Genomic DNA, 21,870 nt, shown 5'->3' on the forward strand with positions numbered 1-21,870 from the left:
AGGGTTCTACATCGAACCTCAAAAGGAGTTCTTCTACCTGGGACCAAAAAGGGTTCTCCTATGTGGACAGCCAAAGAACCCTTTTGAATTCCTTTTTTCTAAGAGTGTATTGAACAATGATGCACTGTCTGGCAGATTAAAAACAGCTTGATTAAGTACATCATTATGAAGATTGTTACATCATGGTAATGTCTTAATTCCACAGAAACAAACACAGTGGTGTAAATTGAATAGAATTGGGATGTTCATCCATGTTGCTGGCAGTGCGAGACACTGATTGGACAGTCCAGATTCGGACCGCATCATGTTTTGTCAGCTCCAGCCAATCAGAGGAGGGCGCGGGACGGCTGGGAGTTTGTGACACGCCAGGGTCACAGGTTCTCATTGCTGTCATGATGATGGCACTGGCTGACCAATGGCGGCTCCAGGAAAGGCAGCTCCTCCCCTGAGCCTGGAGCTTCAGGACTCTACTGCTCAGGTCCATACAGCACTGGAGATAAAGGATAGATATGGGAGACATCAGTTGGGTGACCGTGACTGACCATAGGGTCAAAACATGGTTTAACCTCAACTCTACCACAGATAGAATGCCATGGAAACTCATCCAACAAAGTGCCATTTTAGACAACAGAATGTTCATTCCGTAATGTAAACCGATATCCTCCGAAAGGTCGCCGCGGCTGCTCCAAATAGCGGTTCAATTGGTCTGCACATGGTGACCTTAAAGGTAGACACTACTCTTTTTAGATCAGTTATGTACTTTTCCATCCAAATGGTTCTCTTGAGGGGCTCAATGCAATGTTGCACAACATTAAGCATGCCCCAGTGTGCATGCATATGTGATCACAATTCACACAATGGCTGTGAGATGCACCTGAGTCTAGCTCTCTGCTTTCCATTGGGGCTGACAGACTCCACTGAGCTCTGTGGTTTACTTCCAGATCACCAGAACGGCCCAGGGACTAAACTGAACATTTTGTCTCTGTTCTAACAGTTGTCTATAATTGTAAATCCAGGCTTCCTCCATCTCCATGTATGGGTATCTTTCCTCGCAGGCATACGTGATAATTCAATTAGGATTCACCCTTCTTTCCAAGCCACCGATCTATTTAAGGAGTATTTGAAATCTTTTCAGCTATGATTAAATTGAGTTAAAGTTCCCATCTTGAGTTTTGCAGAGGGAGGAGAATACTGAGACTGGGTGCACTTGGAAGGAAAATTGTCTCCGGTATCGCGGATCCTCCAGGGGTGCTTTTGCGTAATGTAGATCTGGTTTCCAGTGTACCCTTAAAGTCTAATTAATTGGATTCTCTGTGAGAAATGGTTGCAATTAGTCTGGTGCCTAATTCCACTTTCCCTTTCAGACCCTCTTAGACAGAATTCTGTTCATGTGTTTTCCTCTCCTGTTCTGTTTGTTGACTGTCACGTTTGTGTTGCCATTTCCTGGGATATCCTGGGGAAATGGCAGCATTCTAAACCTCCTCAGTGAGATGTGCTGATCTGAATGCTGTCGTATCTGTCTGCTTTCACCTGCAGCCCTGTCCTCACCAGGCAACGCCAGCAGACAGCCGTAACCCTCAGATAACATAACACAAACCTGTCTGTCTCCATCTCCGTCTTAACGAGGTATTACTTGATGTGTTCTGATAGGAACCGGCATCTTCAGTGTGTTACTAAGGTCTCTGCATAATCTAATTGCTACAGCTCAATGTCTGCTTCATTTTTCCTTATGATTATTTTTAGCAGCAATTTTCATTAGCTGTAAAGTTCAAGTTGGGGGAGATTTAGGGAAGATGACAGATAAAACACAGCATTTACGTATTTGCAACACTAATGAGGGCTTACTCTGAGTTCCTGCAGAGTCTGAAGTCCCAGGCACAGCTCAAACACCTCATCCTCTGTGGAAGGGATGGAGAGAGAGAGTGGGGAGAGTGAGAGAAGGAAAAGGAGAGAGAAGGAGAGACGGAGAGAGGAAAAAGAGAGAGAGAGAGAGAGGGCAGAATAAGAAACAGTGAATTTCGAACCCGCCATTTCTCCCGCTGACTATGATTCATTAACACTGCATAAATGAGCTCAAATCTAACAGGAATCATCAGCACATCTCAATTATCCGATCTGCATTGTGTGTGTGTGAGATTGTGTGTATGTATGTATGTGTGTGTGTGTGCGTGCATGCTCTGTGTGTGTGTGTTCAACCATTGTGTGTTCAACCATCTCTCCCTGCTTGCTCAGTGTTATTTGTCTTTGTGAATAGGAAAGGTCAGGAGCACATGCTGCATACTGAGCACACACACACACACCTCACTCTCTCTCACACACACACACACACACGCTCTCACACACACATTGGCTGCCAAGCACATCTCCAACACTTTTAAGACAGCTGCCATATAGGGCAAGCATGCAAAAATAACACAGCCAGTAAGCAAATCTATTACCGTCTGTTAACGTTACTGTCTGAAACACAGCGTTGGATCTAGGCACTGATATGTTGGCCGCTTTTCACCAAGGGGTTTTGTATTGACATTGGTGAAGGGAAGTAACCTTGATGGTGTGGAAAATAATCACGTTTACATATCCAATCCGTAGCATTATTCGGTTCAATGTTGTTTGTCACGCCTACAGTCCAGATAATGCGGAACAGAATGTATGTTTACAGAGAAAGAAAAACTAAAGCATTTCATTGACACTGTCATGTATGAGTAGACTCTCTCTTGCTTAATTGACAGTCATTACAACTGGCTGCAATGCTGCTTTAAATGTTTATGTGATGTAATATGTGATGTCCCCTTCCTTACCTGTGACATGGGCAGAGAACTGGACACTCTGTCTACCCAGTTGCAGCTGCAGCCCCCTCACAGAGCCCTGGCCCTCTGTCTGATCACAGGGTGGACCCTCCTGGGTGGGAACCAATCTGGCAACACACACACACGGCCATGGTAGAGGTTATTAGGACGCTACTTTGTTCTGTCTCTCACAGGTCAGTTTGTTGATGCCGGTGCAGTTTGATGTTGGTGGAGATTGTTGTGGTTGTGTGAGTGCCTGCGGAACTCGAATGTGTTTGTTGACGTTCTGTATTTCGGTGCTAGTTGGCAAACCTGGACAAATAGGAGTGCTATGTGATGGGTGTGGGTGTGGTAGAGGTCGACAGAGAAAGAGAGAGAAAGAGAGAGAGCGAGGGAGGGAGGGAGATTAATAAGGCCTCTCACCCAAGCCTCCTGCAGCAGGAGCTGGAGATGTGGTTGTGTTGACTCCCAGTGTTGATGGAAGCCTTCACCTCTGTGTCACAGCACTGTGGAAACACAACAGAACAACTACTGTGTTAACTGACAGCTTACATCTCTTATAGTCAACACACTTATACAGAAGACAGGAACAAGTATATTTATCCTGCAGCTTTAGTGAGATACATTGATCTGTTTGCTTACAAAAGGCTTTTCATCAAATGGGTCCCAACAGCTCTGCTACGCCTGCCAAGTGCCTGCCTGTAAAACTGCCAAACTACGATATAAAGTCTGAATTAAAGGCTTATCGACTCTAGAGTTTTGGTAAAATTTGTTCTAGTAGTCCATTAAGCCACATTTCCCAACCAATTACAGGTAGTGTTTAAGACTAGGTGTTTTCTAGGTTTGGCATAGTTGTTTATATGCAACCACATTGATATTGATCCTCTGTCTGAGTCAGAGACTATTAGACCATGCCTGTGCTGATGATTCAGGACTTTGGCTATTCTGCCTCATGGTTAGTGATAATACTAAACCAACCATGACTGTTTAGAAAAAAACACCTATGGAATCTTTAGTCTCACTCCAGTGAATGTGTTGACTATTAGTTCAACCATTAGAGCCCCTGACTGTGCTTGTTTTCTGAACAAGATGATGATCCCATGTTATCTGAGGCCTCTCCATGCCTTTATAATCCTGAATACATTACTAGACAGTGAAATATTAGCCCAATCAGCAGAGCCTGCGGAATATTCTTCAACTAATCAGTGAACCGGTCAGTTCCTGATTTGAAAATAAGAGCAAAGTCCAAAACCATTATGCTCAAGAGCAACATCTTATGTCCAAGAGCAACATTATGTTGTCTTCTGAGCCAGAACCATAGAACAGTGAACAACACAACAACACTTCTGAAGTGAGGATCCTGTGTTTCAGCAGTGCTGTCTTCTCCTGGGTACCTAAAGTATCCTATCTGTCTCACTCCCTGTCATCCAGCCTGTGTGTGTGTGTGTGTGTGTGTGTGTGTGTGTGTGTGTGTGTGTGTGTGTGTGTGTGTGTGTGTGTGTGTGTGTGTGTGTGTGTGTGTGTGTGTGTGTGTGTGTGTGTGTGTGTGTGTGTGTGTGTGTGTGTGTGTGTGTGTGTGTGTGTGTGTGTTCACCCAACCAGCAGAGCTGCTAACAGCCAGGGTGGGTGTCCTTTATCCTCCTCCACATCTCCCAGTGGTTCCGCCGTAGGGCACTTCATGTCACAATGCAGTGATTCACAGTAAAGGGGAAGCAGACATTGCGGCAGATTATAATGACTGCAGAGGCCTGGCGGCAGGTAGCCTAGTGGTTAAGAGCAATGGGCCAGTAACCGAAAGAGCGCTGGTTCGAATCCCCGAGCCGACTAGTTGACAAATCTGTCGATGTGTCCTTGAGCGAGGCACTTAAACCTAATTGCTCCTGTAAGTCGCTCTGGATAAGAGTGTCTGCTAAATGACTTAAACGTAAAATTTTCTATAATGAAGTTTCTGTTGTAAATCACAAGGCTCTTCTTAGAATATAACATATCACACTTCTTCGAGTGGAAGGGAGAACAGGCAATGTTGGTGAAAACACGCAACTCTGGAGGGAGGATTTAAAACATGTTCACACTTCACAGCATATGGTGAATCCCCGTGAGTGAGAACGGAACAAGATGTCACCACCGCCCCCTCTCGATGGAGAGGGAGAGAAACTGAGTGGACACATAATGATATGCTCCCCTGAACACGAGTGAACACAAACTAGTGACATAACCTCTGTGTCCTGGCTGTGTCAGCAGTACTACCTTGAGGTTTCTGAGACAGTGTACCTCATCTCAAGCCTTCTCTAACATTCACCATGTTGTCTTAAACAGTCAAACATGTTTTCAGGAAGCCTTCGCTAACATCCACCATGTTTCGAATGAATGGTTTCGATAGGTAAATGGAAAGATGGATAAAGGTTGGATGGGTGGATAAAACATCCTGAGAAAAGCATGTTTTCACTTGTCTTTTTCCTGCCATATTATCACTGTGTATCACAGTACATACATCGACTTGGTTCTAGGTCGTATTTACCCCCTAGATGAAAGACTTTTGCCCACTAGGACATCAAATCCCATTGCTGTGGCTGTGTGTAAAAATGTAGTCCCCGACACACAATATGGTGTTAGTTGAGCTTCCCCCCTTAGTCCCTGCAGGCTTCTCATGGCCAGGCTTATCAGCAGGCCTGCAAACATGTGTTTTTGTCTCCCTTTCTGTGAAGTAAAAAAATGGCTCCGGAATTAATGGGTAACTATGGAGCGTTTAGCTGCTTAAAATACAGATCTAAACAAGCCACAAACGAGATCAAAGATAAGCTGAGCCCCGTGGAATGTTTCCTGGCGGAACGCTTACTTCAAACACGCACACACAGTGTCTCGCACTTCAAACATTGCTGTGTGTGTCGGATTATAATATTTTATACTAATAGAATTGTTCAGAGAAAGATATTTATTTATTTTTTATTCTCAAAGTTATTACCACCCCTGTTTTCAATACTCTAGCACCTGAAGAATATCAAGGATCTGGAAAGATTCTGTATGGAGGAATGGTCTAAGATCCCTCCCAACGGGTTCTCCAATCTCATAAAACATTTTAGAAAAAGGCTCAGTGTAGTTATCCTCGCAAGGGGAGGGTGCCAGAGTATTGAAAACAGCGGTGCCAATCATTTTGACCCCTTTATTTTTTAGATTTTTTTTAATTATTATTTTTTAAAATCTTGTTCTCTGAGCAATTTTAATCGTATGAAAGAATATAATTTAAAAAAATGTTTGAGCATACAATATAGCTCAGTATTTGTATTATTTATTTTATACAGTCTTTTTTCCTCATCTTTATTAAGGGTGCCAATAATTATGGGCTGTATGTCAATGGAGAGTCACGCATGGCTTCACCTTTTCCTAATGAGAATCTATCCATTCCACTAGATGAGGTATTTAGCCACTTACTTGTGTGGCTATCTGAGCCAGATCAGCTGACACAGTGCCTTCAGAAAGTATCATACCGCTTGACTTATTCCACATTTTGTTGTGTTACAGCCTGAATTCAAAATGGATAGAATGTTTGTTTCTTCTTAACCATCTACACACAATACCCCATAATGACAACATGTTTTTAGAAATGTTTGATAATGTTTTGAAAATGAAATACAGAAATATCTCATTTACGTACAGTACAAGTCATGGACACACCTACTCATTCAAGGGTTTTTCTTTATTTTTACTATTTTCTACATTGTAGAGTAATGGTGAAGACATCGAAACTATGAAATAACACATATGGAATCATGTAGTAACCCAAAAAGTGTTAAACAAATAAATATATATATATTTTATATTTGAGATTCTTCAAAGTAGCCATCCTTTGCCTTGACAGCTTTGCACACTCTTGGCATTTTCTCAACCAGCTTCATGAGGTAGTCACCTGGAATGCATTTCAATTAACAGGTGTGCCTTGTTAGAAGTTAATTTGTGGAATTTCTTTCCTTCTTAATGTGTTTGAGCCAATCCGTTGTGCTGTGACAAGATAGGGGTGGATAACCCTATTTGGTAAAAGACCAAGTCCATATTATGGCAAGAACAGCTCAAATAAGCAAAGAGAAACGACAGTCCGTCATTACTTTCAGACATGAAGGTCAGTCAATCCGGAAAATTTCAAGAACTTTCTTCAAGTGCAGTAGCAAAAACCATCAAGCACTATGATGAAACTGGCTCTCATGAGGACCGCTACAGGAAAGGAAGAGCCAGAGTTACCCATGCTACAGAGGATAAGTTCATTAGAGTTACCAGCCTCAGAAATTGCAGCCCAAATAAATGCTTCACAGAGTTCAAGTAACAGACACATCTCAACATCTACTGTTCAGAGGAGACTGTGTGAATCAGGCCTTCATGGTCGAATTGTTGCAAAGAAACCACTACTAAAGGACACCAATAATAAGAAGAGACTTGCTTGGGCCAAGAAACACGAGCAATGGACATTAGACTGGTGGAAATCTGTCCTCTGGTCTGATAAGTCCAAATATGAGATTTTTGGTTCCAACCGCCGTGTCTTTGTGAGATGCAGAGTAGGTGAACGGATGACCTCCGCATGTGTGGTTCCCACCGTGAAGCATGGAAGAGGAGGTGTGATGGTGTGGATGTGCTTTGCTGGTGACACTGTCTGTGATTTATTTAGAATTCAAGGCACACTTAACCAGCATGGCGACCACAGCATTCTGCAGCGATACGCCATCCCATCTCGTTTGTGCTTAGTGGGACTATCATTTGTTTTTCAATAGGACAATGATCCAAAACACACCTCCAGGCTGTGTAAGGGCTATTTGACCAAGAAGGACAGTGATGGAGTGCTTCATCAGATGACCTGGACTCCACAATCACCCGACCTCAACCCAATTGAGATGGTTTGGGATGAGTTGGACCGCAGAGTGAAGGAAAAGCAGCCAACAAGTGCTCAGCATATGTGGGAACTCCTTCAAGACTGTTAGAAACACATTACAGGTGAAGCTGGTTGAGAGAATGCCAAGAGTGTGCAAAGCTGTCATCAAGGCAAAGGGTGGCTACTTTGAAGAATCAAAAATATAAAATATATATTTTTTGGTTACTCCATGATTCCATATGTGTTATTTCATAGTGTTAATGTCTTCGCTATTATTCTACATTGTAGAAAATTGTAAAAATTAAGAAAAACCCTTGAATGAGTAGGTGTGTCCAAACCTTTGACTGGTACTGTAAGTATTCACACCCCTTTGCTATGACACTCCAAATTGAGCTCAGGTGCATCCAATTTCCTTGTGTCATCCTTGAGATGTCGCAAGGACTCCACCTGTGGCCAATTCAATTGTTTGGACGTGATTTAGAAAGAAACACACCTGTCTATATAAGGTCCTACCATGAAGTCCAAGGAACTGTCCGTAGATCTCCGTGATGAGGCATATAGCTGGGGAAGGGTATAAAACAATTTCTAGAATGTTTAAAGTTTCCAAGAGCACAGTAGCCTCCAGCATTGGGAAATTGAAAAAATATGGGACTACCCAGACTCTGACTAGAGCTGGCCGTGCGACCAAACTGAGCAACCGGGCAAGAAGGACCTTGGTCAGGGAGATGACCAAGAACCCAATGACCACTCTGACAGAATTACAGAGTTCCTTGGCTGAGATGGGAGAACCTGCCAGAAAGACAATAGTCTCTACAGCACTTCACCAATCTGGGCTTTATGGGAGAGTGACTAGACGGAAGTCACTCCTGAGAAAAAGGCACATGACAGCATGCCTGGAGTTTGCAAAAAGGCATGTGGAAGACTCTGAGAGCATAAGGCGAAAGATTCTGTGGTCTGATGAAACAAAAATGGCTCTTTGGCTTGAATGCAAAGCGCTATGTCTGGAGAAAACCAGGCACAGCTCATCACCCGTTTAACACCATCCCTACCGTGAAGCATGGTGGTGGTCGCATCATGCTATGGGGATGCTTTTCAGCATCAGGGAGACTGGTAAGGATAGAGGGAACAATGAATGGAGCCAAATACAGGCAAATCCTTGATGAGAACCTGCTTCAGAGTGTAAACGACCTTAGAATGGGACAATGATTTACGTTGCAACAGGACATTGACCCCAAGCATACAGCCAAAGCAACGCTGGAATGGCTTCAGAACAAGAATGTGAAAGTACTTCAGTGGCAAAACTAAAGCCCAGACTTGAATCCCATTGAAAATCAGTGAAAAGACTTAAAGATTGCTGTTCACCGCCACTCCCCATTTAACTTAACAGAGCTTGAGAAAATCTGCAAGGGAGAATGGGAAAAAATCCCCAAATCCAGATGGGCAAAGCTGATACAGACATACCCAAGACGACTCTAAGCTGTAATCGCCGCCAAAGGTGCTTCTACAAAGTATTGACTCGGGTGTGAATACTTATGAAATTTGCTAAGATTTCTAAAAACTTGTTTTCACTTTATTATGGGGTATTGTGTGTAGATGGGTAAGAATTTGTATTTATTTAATCCGTTTTGAATTCAGGCTGTAACAACAAAATGTGGAATAGGTCAAGGGGTATGAATACTTTCCGAAGGCACTGTACGTGTATGAGTTCATCAACAAAGCTCTATCTATCCCAAACCACATTGATTTGTTGGAACCTCGAATGCTCTCACAGGTATGATTCAGGCAGGTATGATTCAGAAAGCCAGTCAGTTAAATGCTGCTAGATAACACTGATGACATTGGAAATACGCACAACACTACCTTGAGATGACATGACATCAATTAGAAATGATGCAGCTGAGTGGGTGTTTTTTGTGTGGCAGTCATCCTTGGTGTATAGAGTGACTCAGGTGAAGTGATCTGGAGGAGGGAGAGAGCACAGTAGTCTCTGCCGCCCGCCCACCCACTCCCCAAGGTTAAACTCATTTCATTGTGGGTATATTTCTGTACCTCTCAGTGGAGTTGATGCTTGGTTAGTCTCGTGTATGTAGGTGTTGTTTTAACAGTCTGAGCCTGTACTTGTGGGTGGGTGCAGTATGGTGTTTTAGGGTTAGTCCAGTTATTAAGTTGCAGTATGTGGGTTGTGTGCAGATATAATATAGCCTGAACATACTGAGTCAGAAATGACTTGGATGTTATGTTTGCTCGTGTTCTCTAATAACATCGTAATGAATGCTATTCATTGACTGAAATGAATTATGTAGGCAGTGAACTCAGTGCACTTGCATTACTGGTTTGCCTTTCCATCTTGCATATAGATTGATTCCACCAATTTTGTTTGTATAATTATCTTATGATGTTAGTATGATGGGGTCTTCAGCTGTGTATTGACTTCATTATGAGGCTGTTGTTCATCCTGTATGTGGAGGAGTCACTGTTACAGTATGCTACATTAGCTCTTCCTTTAGCCACAGACACAGTGTGATGAGAGTGTCTGAGTGGTGCAGAGGGTCAATATGGGGACTCTACAAACCCTAGAATCAAAGCCATTAAGAATTGATGAGACTGGGCTCAGTGGAATACAATGAGGGAATAAATGATCTGGATAAATGATGAGTCACTGTGGTCTCTCTGAGTGCTTCTCTCTCCTCATATCCCTTTATCTCTCCCTTTCACTCCTCTTTTATCTTCATTTGGAATGCAACTGAAAAGTATCTGAGATTTAATTTAGGTTCATAAAAAACCCATGACGCCAAAATGAAGGAAGGATGAGTGTTCAAGCATACCTTGCACTGGACCAGCAGGGCAGTGAGAGGCCTCTCTGTCCTCTGCCTCTCCTTCCTCCCCTCTTCTGTTTTATCGTTCCCAGCCGTGCTGCTTGACTTCCCCCCGGCCTCGCTGCTGTCCTCCTCCTCCTCCTCGTCCGACCTCGTCTCTAGGCTCCTCTCGCTCTCCTCCGGCGAATCCCTCTCCTCCGTGGAGTCTTCAGCCGTGCTCTCGCTCTTCTCCTCTGCGTCGCCGGCACCCCCATCCTTGCTGTCGACCAGGGGCGAGGGTCTCCCCACGCGGGCCTCGCCACGCAGCTGTGTGATGTTTCCCGCCATGAGGCGGCGCTGCACGATGCTGTGGGGTTGCTGTAACCAGGAGACAGGGCAGGTAGAGGGATGTCAGACACCATTTTCAATGGAGTCAGAAAAAAACTTTGCATTTAGGGCTGGGTTAAGCCTAATCCTGGACTAGATTAGATTAGAGTTTAATTGTCACATGTACAGGGTTGCAGATGTAATTACAGGGTACAGTGAAATTCTTGAGCTCCGAGCTCCAACAATGCACGGCAAAGTGAAATAAAACAATAGAAATGTAATACAAATAGGTAATAACAATTAAAATAATAATATATACATATTAACAACTGTGGCAATGATAAATGTCCATTGGGGTCTGTGTCTGAGAGCCCGCCCCTTAGTTTAATTGGTAGTGCATAGTAGACCAGAAATGGTAAGTGACCAGAGAGAAGAGAGAACCAGCTAGTCTCATGCAGTCTCTGTTCAATGTTAGAATGTTACGATGATTCCATATTCTTCAGGACAGAGAGTTCTGTAAATATGATACATTTCTATCTAAGTGTTCTGTACAGCTTTCATGTCCATTTACTCAGACCAACCCCATTCCATAGAGACATTAAGGCAACTGTTGTTTTATGATTTGATAATTGCCTGGATGACTAACAAGAAATTTGATTTTAAACCATTTCAGAACAACTGGTGGGCAGTGGCTGAGTTGAACAATTGTTTTCATGCGATAAATCTAAAGTAAATCCAATTTTGAGCTCCAGCGCCTCATGGTAATCGAATTGTTTTCCAGTAGGGAGTCACTTTAGAGAAAGATGTAAATACTTTTTCTAAGAGGCCATGTGGTTTGAAGTGAACAGAAGGTTCACAGTTGTAAATGAGAACTTGTTCTCAACTGGCTTACCTGGTTAAATAAAGGTGAAATAAAAATTAAAAAGGTCAGCCAACACCAGCAAAGCCAACAGCATCAATGCACCAGAAGGAGGATGACAGTCATTTCAGATATCATAACTGCTGCTGAAAAATGGTGCTGCTACTGACGTGATGGAAACGTCCATTCTCTCTATGCCAGAGGCACATCATTAGCTGTAAATAGCGTGTGTATGCTTATGTGTGTAGGTGCGTCTCCAATTTGATGTGTTTGTCTGCACTGTGCATGTCTGTACAGTATGTAGCCTACCAAACCGTTTTTCTGCTTGTATCACACAGTTGCTGGTCTCAAATCTCAACTTTGGGGCCTCAATGTGAGTTCAGTTGAGGTGTTGAAGGTTTCAGGTAATGACCACAACATCAGAGCATATCAGTCTCCTTCTGGGTCATTTCACCCTGTCCTCCAGCTCTCCCTGTCAGCCCATCAAAGTGATGACTGGTCAGTGCTCTCACACAATAGATCCTATCAGGCTTCTGTAGACCTCTGTGGGTAGGTGTTCTATTGATCAGGGAGGGAGTACTCTCTGGAGAGGCCAGTTGTACTAAGAGCTTCTCTGTTATAGGGCTTATTGACACTGTAAACAGGTAGATATGCACTCTCTCTCGCCCTCTCATATATAGCTCTCTCTCACACACACAGAAGCAAGTCTGCATATGTGTGATAACCACATGATCAAAGGAATAGGTAAACAAAAACAGGAAGCTTGTTTGCTCTGTATATTTAGTGAGTTCCAAAAGTATCAGGACAGTTACTTTTTTGTTGTTGTTTTGGCTCTGTACTCCAGCACTTTGTATTTGAAATGATACAATGACTATGAGGTTAAAAGACAGACTGTCAGCATTAATTTGAGGGTATTTTCATCCATATTTGGGGAATCGTTTTAGAAATGTACATAGTCCCCATTTTAGGGTACCAAAAGTACTGGGATAAATTCACTTGTGTATTAAAGTAGTCAAAAGGTTAGTATTTGGTCCCATATTCCTAGCACGCAATGACTACATCAGCTTGTGACTCTACAAACTTGTTGGATGCATTTGCTGTTTGTTTTGGTTGTGTTTCAGATTATTTTGTGCCCAATAGAAATTAATGTTAAATAATGTATTGAGTCATTTTGGAGTAACTTTTATTGTAAATAAGAATAGAATATGTTTCTAAACACTTCTACATTATTACGGATAGTCCTGAATGAATTATGAGTGAGAAAGTTAGACTCACAAATATCATACCCTCAAGACATGCTAACCTCTCACCTTTACAATAACAGGGGAGGTTATTTGATATGTGTGCGTCTGTAACTTACTCACTATTCATCGTTCACGATTCATTTCAAAATCTCTGAGCGATGGCTACTGTAAAGTGAGAGATTGCTAGAGCTAGAGAGTAGGCTAAAATTAAAGATCATACATCTGTAGGTGTGTTCTGCTGCTGGTGCTGTGAGATATTGCAGTTTCTCTAAAGGCTCAGTATCACACTGGAAGTGTCTGGTGAGAGTTTACACAGACATGACCCTTGACCTCCTCAACACCTTCAGTAGATGAGCAGGTGTCCGTTGTGTACAACGCCTTGAGTCTGTAGTCTAGTGCATCCTCTAAGAGATACTATCACAGAGAGAAGCTTCAGGACATCACAGCACAAACAGCCTCATTGCTGTGTAGTGATACAATGTCACCTCTGATAGGGTTATTTTATAGTTCTATAATAAATCATATGATTTTATATTTCCTCCGTATGGAAGTGTTATTAGAAAACCTCATAGCCTTGGAACCTTGTATACTTCGATCTCTGCATATAAATGAAGTATTACATGGCCCGCTCCTGTAATCACAGTATTGTATTGTATTGCACCATATACGTAGAGCACAATTCCCCAGAGGGACTCCTGTCTAAATACTGCGATTGTGCAATCATACCCACATAGCCTGAGGAACAGATGGAGCAAGACTGAGAGGAAGAAGAAGGATAAAAGCCACGCTGTTATTTTGTCCCATTCTTTTCTCATTTGACTGCATTGTTCGTCATTGTTTTGTATTGTGCAATGTGCAGGGCTAATTTACCATTCTCTACGCAGTGCTGGAAGCTGCTGCTGGCTCTGCCTGTTTACAATATGAATGAAGATGAGGGGAGACTTTTAGGAGGGTAGAGAGAGGGAGAGGGGGAGAATTAAAAAGAGAATGGCTTTCCTTCTGCTCAACAACACTGATTGGCATCTGTCTCTCAGCAACACACCTTGTCATCCCAGAGGTCACCTAGGGGTCACACTGTATTCCTCTCTTCATATACACACATCCCAGTCCTATCTGTCATCCCTTTATTTCTGCCCCTACATCTCCTACCATTTTGCCTCCCTCTCTCCCCTCCTTCACTGTTGTCTACCAGTGCGAAGGCAAAAAGTATATTGTTGCTGTTGCTACCTCATAGTCCAACCAAGGTTTATGGATATAGGAACAGACTGGGTATGATGTGAGAGGTATTCGATCTCTCTTTGAGGACATGGAACTTAGATAGAAACATACTTCTGTGTTGTTCCAAACCAACTCGTTTGGGCATTACACCATTAATCTGAGTACTTTAGAAGCTACCAGTCTGTATGTCCTTGTCCTCCCAACCCAGCCTCAGTTCTAGCTGATTGTGTAGTTGCTAGGCTGAGTAGTGTTAGTCAGCTCTGACACAAGCTGTGAAGATGGCCTCTCCACAGGAGCCCTCCCCAGAATAGGCTTTTCACAATGAGCAGCTTGACGTCCGCTCCACACCACTCCACATCAATCAACAGGGCCACTTGGACCGGGCCTGAATCATAGTGATCTATTATTATAATCTTCACATTCTTCTGGTGCTGGAGCAAGGTGGACAGTGTTTTCTGAGTGTGTCATAACTGACAACCAATGAAATCAAGCCTTTTGACCTCACACTCACCTTCCCAGATATCAACACCCATAGAGAGAGAACCCACCCATAGAGAATAGACTGGTTTTAGCTCGATGTCCGCAGCCCTTTATCAAAGATGTAATTGGAAAACCAGCAGTGTACTGTGTGTCATTCTCGTTTGACCCTCACCATTCAGCCTTCTATCTTCCATCAGCACCAGCCTTATCAAAGGCAACACAGAAAATGTGGAATTTTAGCAATGTTTTTTCATTTACATTTCTCAAAGGCTGCAGCATCAGCTAATTTATTATCTAAATCCGACAATGATTAAGGGTACTTCAACACGTATTCCCCCGCTCCTTCCTGCTGTAATGAACAGCGTGTGTACGGAAAGACACGCAGGGAAATAGAGAATGAACCCAGGTAAATGGGTGGCTGGCTGATGGATGGGCTTCCCTGGGTGAAGCACTAAAGGTTCATCTGGAGGGAGGAGTCACAGTGTGCGTCCACAAATGGCACCCTGTTCACTATTTTGACCAGAGCCCTATGGCATCCTAATAGGCTGCCATTTCAGACGCAGTCTGTGGTACTGCTGATTTCATTTGCTTATCTGACTGTCCCAGCATGTTGCTTTTTACATTTATGGAGTTTTTGTTTGGTCCTTGGGAGGAGATTTAAAAAATTAAGAAATAAACATGTTTCTCTTTGACACTTTGGCAAGCATTAATTAATTAATTAATTAATTAATTAGTCCACAGTCATGTAACAGGGATTGGGGAAAGGAAATGGCACAAAAAGGAGAGAGAAAGACAAAGAGAGAGAGCGAGAGAGAGAGGTAGAAGTTGCCTGGTTGCCTGCCTCCCCTTCGAAGGAGAAAACCCTCCTTTAAATCGCATTATTATTAATCAGTGAAAGAAAAAACTCCATTAACCATACTTCCCCTCCTCAGTGCTTCCCTCAGACTGGCAAAGAGCAGAACAGATTGAAGCTGACAGCAGCGTACCCAATGTAATTCCCCCAGTCCATGTGAGTGAGGAAGCAGCTGGCTGTTGTAGGTTCCGATTGCCCTGCAGCTACAGCGATGTCAGACTCGGCTTGTGGAAATTATGTTTGGATGCAGATCCTCTGTCCACAACAAGCGGCCTGTGTGGAGTGGTTGTGAACTGCCATACATTATGTGCCCAGCTTTTTACTAAAGTTCAAATGCAGTTCACTGTTCTAGCGCTGCACTTTGGAGGATGTGCTTAGTCTTTTGTCTGGTTTCAGGGACAGGGATGAAAGTGGCTTTAAAATAAACCGTTTGGAGACAACGTTTATAATAATGTCTCATATGTTGCATCTGTCTAGCCTCTTTTCTAGCCATAACATCCTCAGAGACATGATGGAGTGCTAAAGCAAGCTACTGCAGATAAACGTTGATTATTTATTCAATTTCAGCTGTCACAATGGACACGTTCAGCACTTTTGTGCCATCCGAGTACATGTAAAACTGTCTTGTTTTGCCAAATAGCTCATACAAGGCTTTCATTTCATTAGTCACACTAAATATTGAGTTATCCCTATTGAATCCCCCCCGGGATAAGGTAGCAGTCATACATCAGATATAATGCAACACAACGCCTTTATGGTTGTAAATGCATGCTGATGGGTGGTAGTCTTTATTGGCAAGTGGCTAACTTGTAATTGGCATCCCTGCTATGAATTAGACTAATCTTTGTCTGCATCTATCAGCAGTCATGCAGATTATATTATATTGGAGGATACCATGGTTAGCCATCATTCATTTCAGACAGCAGAGATGATGACTGGATGAGTTATAAATAGTGGTTTGTGATGGTTGGTTAAACCAACCTCGACATTCATTAAGCACATGTACAGAGGATGTGAAGGTTCCTGTCCCTTCCTGTCCCTCCCCTAGTTGGTCTCTAGAAATCAATTATCTTTTCATTTAGCTGTACAAAGACAGTTTAACTTCCCATAGCCTTTCTGGTACTGAAAGAATGGAGTAGAGATTGAAATTAAACCTTTCTTTGCATGACATATAATATTAACTTGTTGTTAACACTGTATAACACTTGATGAATGCCAACTGTTTTCCTCTGTGGGCTAGATGACTTTTTTTTTTCTTTTTTCTTTTTTTTATACTCTAATTTACTAGATATTGAAGCAAACTCACCCAGTTAGTCAACCAGTCCAGTCAAACCACTAGACAGGGCACAATCAGTTAAGAGGAAAAACAAATTGGGTCATTTATAGAATATCAATCATCAATGACCTTGTCCTTCTCTCTCTGTTATCTGTCTGTCTGTCATATTCTATCATTCCATCTAGCATCTTTTCATGCCCTCCTCAAACACACATACACACACACATTAACACACACTGTTCCTCTGTGTTCTTAATACATTTTGCAGACTGCTGATTCTGCTGATGAGCGTCCTGCAGTGACCTCCCTCGGAACACGTCCACAGTGTTCCAGTTCAAACCGGTCTCTCTATCTTCTGTCACGGTGACAGAGAAAGAACTGTCACTATGATGCTCTCTCTTTTCTCTCTCTCACTCTCTCTGAGAGATTAGAGCCTAATTGCAGTGTGGGCTAATTATCTGACTGCAACAGGCTCCTCTCTCTGTCATGGCTGAAGTCACGTGACTCTGCTAATGCCTGCTTTCCCATTCTGATCAAGGTCCCCAGCCGCTGGCTTCCTGTCACACAAACCATCAGGGTGCAGCCAGCAACACATCTGCTCTCTTGCTCGTCTCTTCTCTCTCCCTCCCTCCCCTCCTTGTCTCTCTCTTTCTACTCTCTCTCTCTCTCCTTCTGCCATCCCTTCTGTCTCTGTGCTTCTCCCTCCCTCTCCCCCTCACTCTCCCTCTCTCCCCCTCTGTTGTTTAGTTGTCTGTTTCACCCAGGTATTTTTAGCCGGCTATCTGTCTGCGGAGCACGGACCAGCTCTGGGTGAACCAACGCTGCCGCCCATCAAATCCTCTGACAACTGAGAGAGGGAGAGAGAGTGGGGGAGAGAGAGCGGGGAGGGGGAGAGAGTGCAGAGAAGAGAGAGAGAAACAGATAGGGAGAGAGAGAGGGTGGAGGGAGGGAGAGAGATAGAGAGAGAGAAGGGTCTTCACCTGGCTGAAGGCAGAGGGGGGCTCACCTCAGCTCTCGTCAGCCAGGCTAATTGGCTCAGTGCTGGGTTCTAATGGTAATCACTAGAACCTTCCTGAGATGTCTCCTGAATCAATTCACCATGGCCCTCCACAGTCAGAGTTAGGGCACTTTTCTCAAACTTCTTAGTGAAATGTCAAGGGATCTCATTGACTGGGAGAGAACTCGGTCTAATGTCGTTGTTCTTGGACGTTCTAAACAATTTAATGAGATAATTGCCACCAATTAAAACGAAGAACTCGGCCAAACGCACTCAAGCCCAGACATTGACACTTGATGTGGAGATGGAAATGCCCGCTGGGTTTGTTAGCCTGGTGGTGTAACAAACTCCTCTGAGCTCCTTACTGCAGTGAGGTGATCAGAAGGGAAGGGAGGGTGCCCTACATTCTGCTCCACACTGGAACATGCGGACGCTGCAGCCCGGCTCTGACCTGACAGAGACACCTGGATCCTCCCACTTAGACAGGCCTCACTGGGTCTGTCAGGAGAGAGGATACACAGATACACTCACACATTTATTCACACACACACAGTTAAAGAGTGGGAGGCAGAGCAGATGGAGGGGTATAACTGAGAAGTGGAGAGAGGGATGCTCCTCTATTCCTTACCCTCACTGTTTTTCTAGTACTCATGGCTTTCTGGTATAAACAACACTTATGCTAAAAGTGGCCACAGTCTACCACTGCTGCGCTCATCCATTACCCCTCTTATCCCCACCCTCCTCCACTTTGATTTTCCCTTCCGCGCTCTTGAATGATGGGTTGCCTTTGCCCTTTTCATGCTCACTGCTCCCTGGCCTAGGATATATATGAGAGAGAGAGAGCGAGAGAGCGCGAGAGAAAGAGAGAGAGAGAGAGAGAGAGAGAGAGAGAGAGAGAGAGAGAGAGAGGAGCAGCCAAACACATTCACTCTTATATAACTGCCTCAGTTGAAGTGGAATTGCAAACCAGGCTACATCCAAAGCCCTGTGTGGTTCAATGTGTGCTTTTACACCAGGAATAGTTGTGTTTTAATGACCTGATAATAAGGACAAATAGCTTCATAATTCCTTAATAGGTGAAAGCACCCATGAGACTGATAATAAAGCATTCTTGAAATATGAACACTATTTCAGAATGACAGACAGAAAGACAGACACATACACAGAGACTACACACAAAATTCTTGAGATAGGAACACTATTTCAGAATGATAGACAGACAGACACACATATACACACAGACTGTCTGTCTATTCAGCTGTGAGGTGACATCACTACCCTGTTGGTGCCTGTCAGTTGGATGCTGTTTTATCTCAGACTAGCCCCATGCACCTTAGGGACACACCTGCTGCTTTTCTACAATTCACTTTAGTCATGTCTCCACTCAGAGCATGATTGCTTTTGACAGTCAGTACAGAGAGCGAGGCATGGCGGGGGAGCTGTAACAATGGCTGCCTCTCTGGCGTTCTGCCGTTCAGGCTCCAAGGCCATTACAATGTGAAGTAACACTGTGAGATGACATGCAAATCGTTCTGTAACCCCTGTGGCCTGTTTCCTCCATCGAATGGGGTTTCTAGCAAATTAGGTATGTATCAGAGCGAGTACTTTTCTCTTTGCGATGAGCAGATAATTGGTATTAGCATAAGAGGGATTTATCCCAGTAGTGTTGTTGAATTAAATGCTGCCGTTCAGCAGATGTGGGCTGCATTTGGGAGGTGATGCAGAAAGGATTAGATTCAGCTCTGACTGCATTATATCTTGGCAAAGTTATACATGTAACTGTAAATATACACTTAAGATGTATCCGAAGTGTGTCAGTGCCATCATCCTCTCTTGTTGTCACCATTGTAATAAAATGTGCCCCTGAATATTGCTTGTTTGTATTCAGAATAATGGAGACACTTGTTTACAAGTCAGACACCATGGATGAATCCCAAATGGCACCTGATTTCCTACTGTATATAGTGCACTACTTTTGACCAGAGAATAGGGTGCCATTTGGGATGCAGCAGATGGTTACCTCCAGGTTCTCTCACTGCATAGTGATTTCATTTTTTCTCAGTGTGAATAGAATCCACAGCACCAGACAGGCTCCAACAAATATTTAATTTAGCTCTAAATAACAGCTTGTTATCCTCCCACAATGCTCTTGTGAGAGAATTCAACTCTGAGAGGAAATGGGAAATATAATGTATTTTTAATTATAAGATTTAAATATAACGTGAGAGGGTTGAGAGAGATGGAAGTTAGTCATGGAGATGCTGCTGTGAAAGCTGTCTTTAAATACACAGTGTAATCACACACACACACACACACACACACACACACACACACACACACACACACACACACACACACACACACACACACACACACACACACACACACACACACACACACACACACACACACACACTGACACACACAGTCACACACACAGTCACACACACACAGTCTCACACACACACAGACAGTGTAAACACACACACACAGAGACAGTGTAAACACACACACACACACACACAGCACACTTCTGATGCTCTCCGCTCCAGTCATTCTTGTGATTCTTGGAGTGCGTTCTGGGAATTTGGGAGGCAGCCTTCTAATGAAGACTGTGTCAGGAGTTGACAGTGGGGCATTAAAGCCATTATCACAGGAAGCCCTTGTTTCCATAGAGGAGGACTGGGAGAGAGAGGACTTAGGGAGGCAGTTAGGGCTGATTGAGCAGGAAGTGGGAGGATGTTGGGGGACAGACGGACACTTCATAACAGGGACTGTCAGTCTGTCTTACAGTGTGTTCTGTCAGTGTGTCATGTATTGATTAGAAGAATGTGTGTGCGTGGGTGGGTGGCTGCGTGGGTGGTTGTGTTGGTGTGTACCTGCATCTTAATCTAACTTGCCTAGCTCTGTTTGTTCTGTCCCTCTGACCTCATAGCTAGTGTACTGATGGAAGGAGACATGTGAGGACAACACTGTGTCTCTGAGGCTCCATGTTCTCTAACAGGGTTTGACAGGCAATCCTCTCATCTACTGTACTGAATCTTTCATCATCTATGCAGTTACATGGCCTACCATCTTTTCTAGGCATCTCCTCAGATGAAGGAAATTGCAGTTGATGTTGCAGTGATAACAGTGAATGGTAGATCCATGATAAGAATACCACAGGTTTGATAGAAAATCAATATGGTGTTGATATTCAACTCTTTTTGACAACATCAAGAGAACAGAGCATTATCATAGTCAATCAAAGGTCCTCCTTATTTGTCATAGACTCAGTACATTCACTTTGCACAGCATTTTAAACCTAGTAAATCATTCAGTTAGATACAGCCAACCGTTTACCCCAGTGTTGACAAAATACTGTGACAATATTCATGTCTTTCAACTTGTCTCACAACGGTCCCCAAAGCACCAACAATGCCAAGCAGCTGATAGCAAACATAGTACAGCCTCTCAAACTAACTATCCAAATAAGCTCATTTCAACATCTTCTATCTGCCGAGGCTCATCCAAAATGCATTTAGACACCATTAGCCACCATTTAGACACCATTAGACACCATTTAGCCACCATTAGCCACCATTTAGCCACCATTAGCCACCATTTAGCCACCATTATCCACCACCACTAAGAGTCAAAGTGACACAGTACCAGCAATAGAGTGAGATCTAATGGGACTTTCAGACAGCCACTGACCAGGGTCGTATTCATTAGGCAGCAAACAGAAGAAAACAGACTGAGACAGGGAGGGACTATCTGAACTTGTTCAATAAGAGCAGGGCACACTGTAATAAAATATTCTGGAACAGAAAACAAACGTTTTGCTACGGTGTGCCTTAATGAATACAACCCATTTATTGGACCTGCCATTAACGGTCAAAGTGACAGTACCACCAATAACAGAATAAGAATAGTCCAATGGGACGTTCAGACAGCCACTCACCAGATCTTTGGAGGTGCCCAGTCTCTTGAGCCCATCCAGGGGCAGGAGGTCGGCTGAGTCTTTGTGTGTGAACTGGGTGGCCTGCTTCAGACGCCTCTGCTGGCCGAGGATGGCTTTATCCCGGATAGCCAGATCACCCTTCTTCGACTCACTCATGGTCAGTCAGTCAACCAGTCAGTCAGTGCAGTACAGCTAGCTAGAGTGTAGAGCAGAGCTGGTCAGTTCAGCGTACCTCTG

At 43.5% G+C, this 21,870-nt stretch overlaps 1 protein-coding gene across 1 annotated transcript; it reads right to left on the bottom strand.

The window, feature by feature from the left end:
• Positions 1-271: 271 nt before the first annotated feature.
• Positions 272-21,870, bottom strand: LOC311139622 (nuclear receptor-interacting protein 2-like). The gene is given in 7 exon segments (XM_084174533.1): positions 272-451; positions 454-490; positions 1,846-1,898; positions 2,799-2,914; positions 3,210-3,292; positions 10,467-10,814; positions 21,634-21,870. Coding segments are annotated over 7 exon segments (873 nt in total). The 5' UTR covers positions 21,790-21,870; the 3' UTR covers positions 272-371.

The sequence above is a fragment of the Coregonus lavaretus genome, assembly GCF_964263955.1.
Source record: "Coregonus lavaretus genome assembly, chromosome: 13".
NCBI lineage: Eukaryota > Metazoa > Chordata > Actinopteri > Salmoniformes > Salmonidae > Coregonus > Coregonus lavaretus.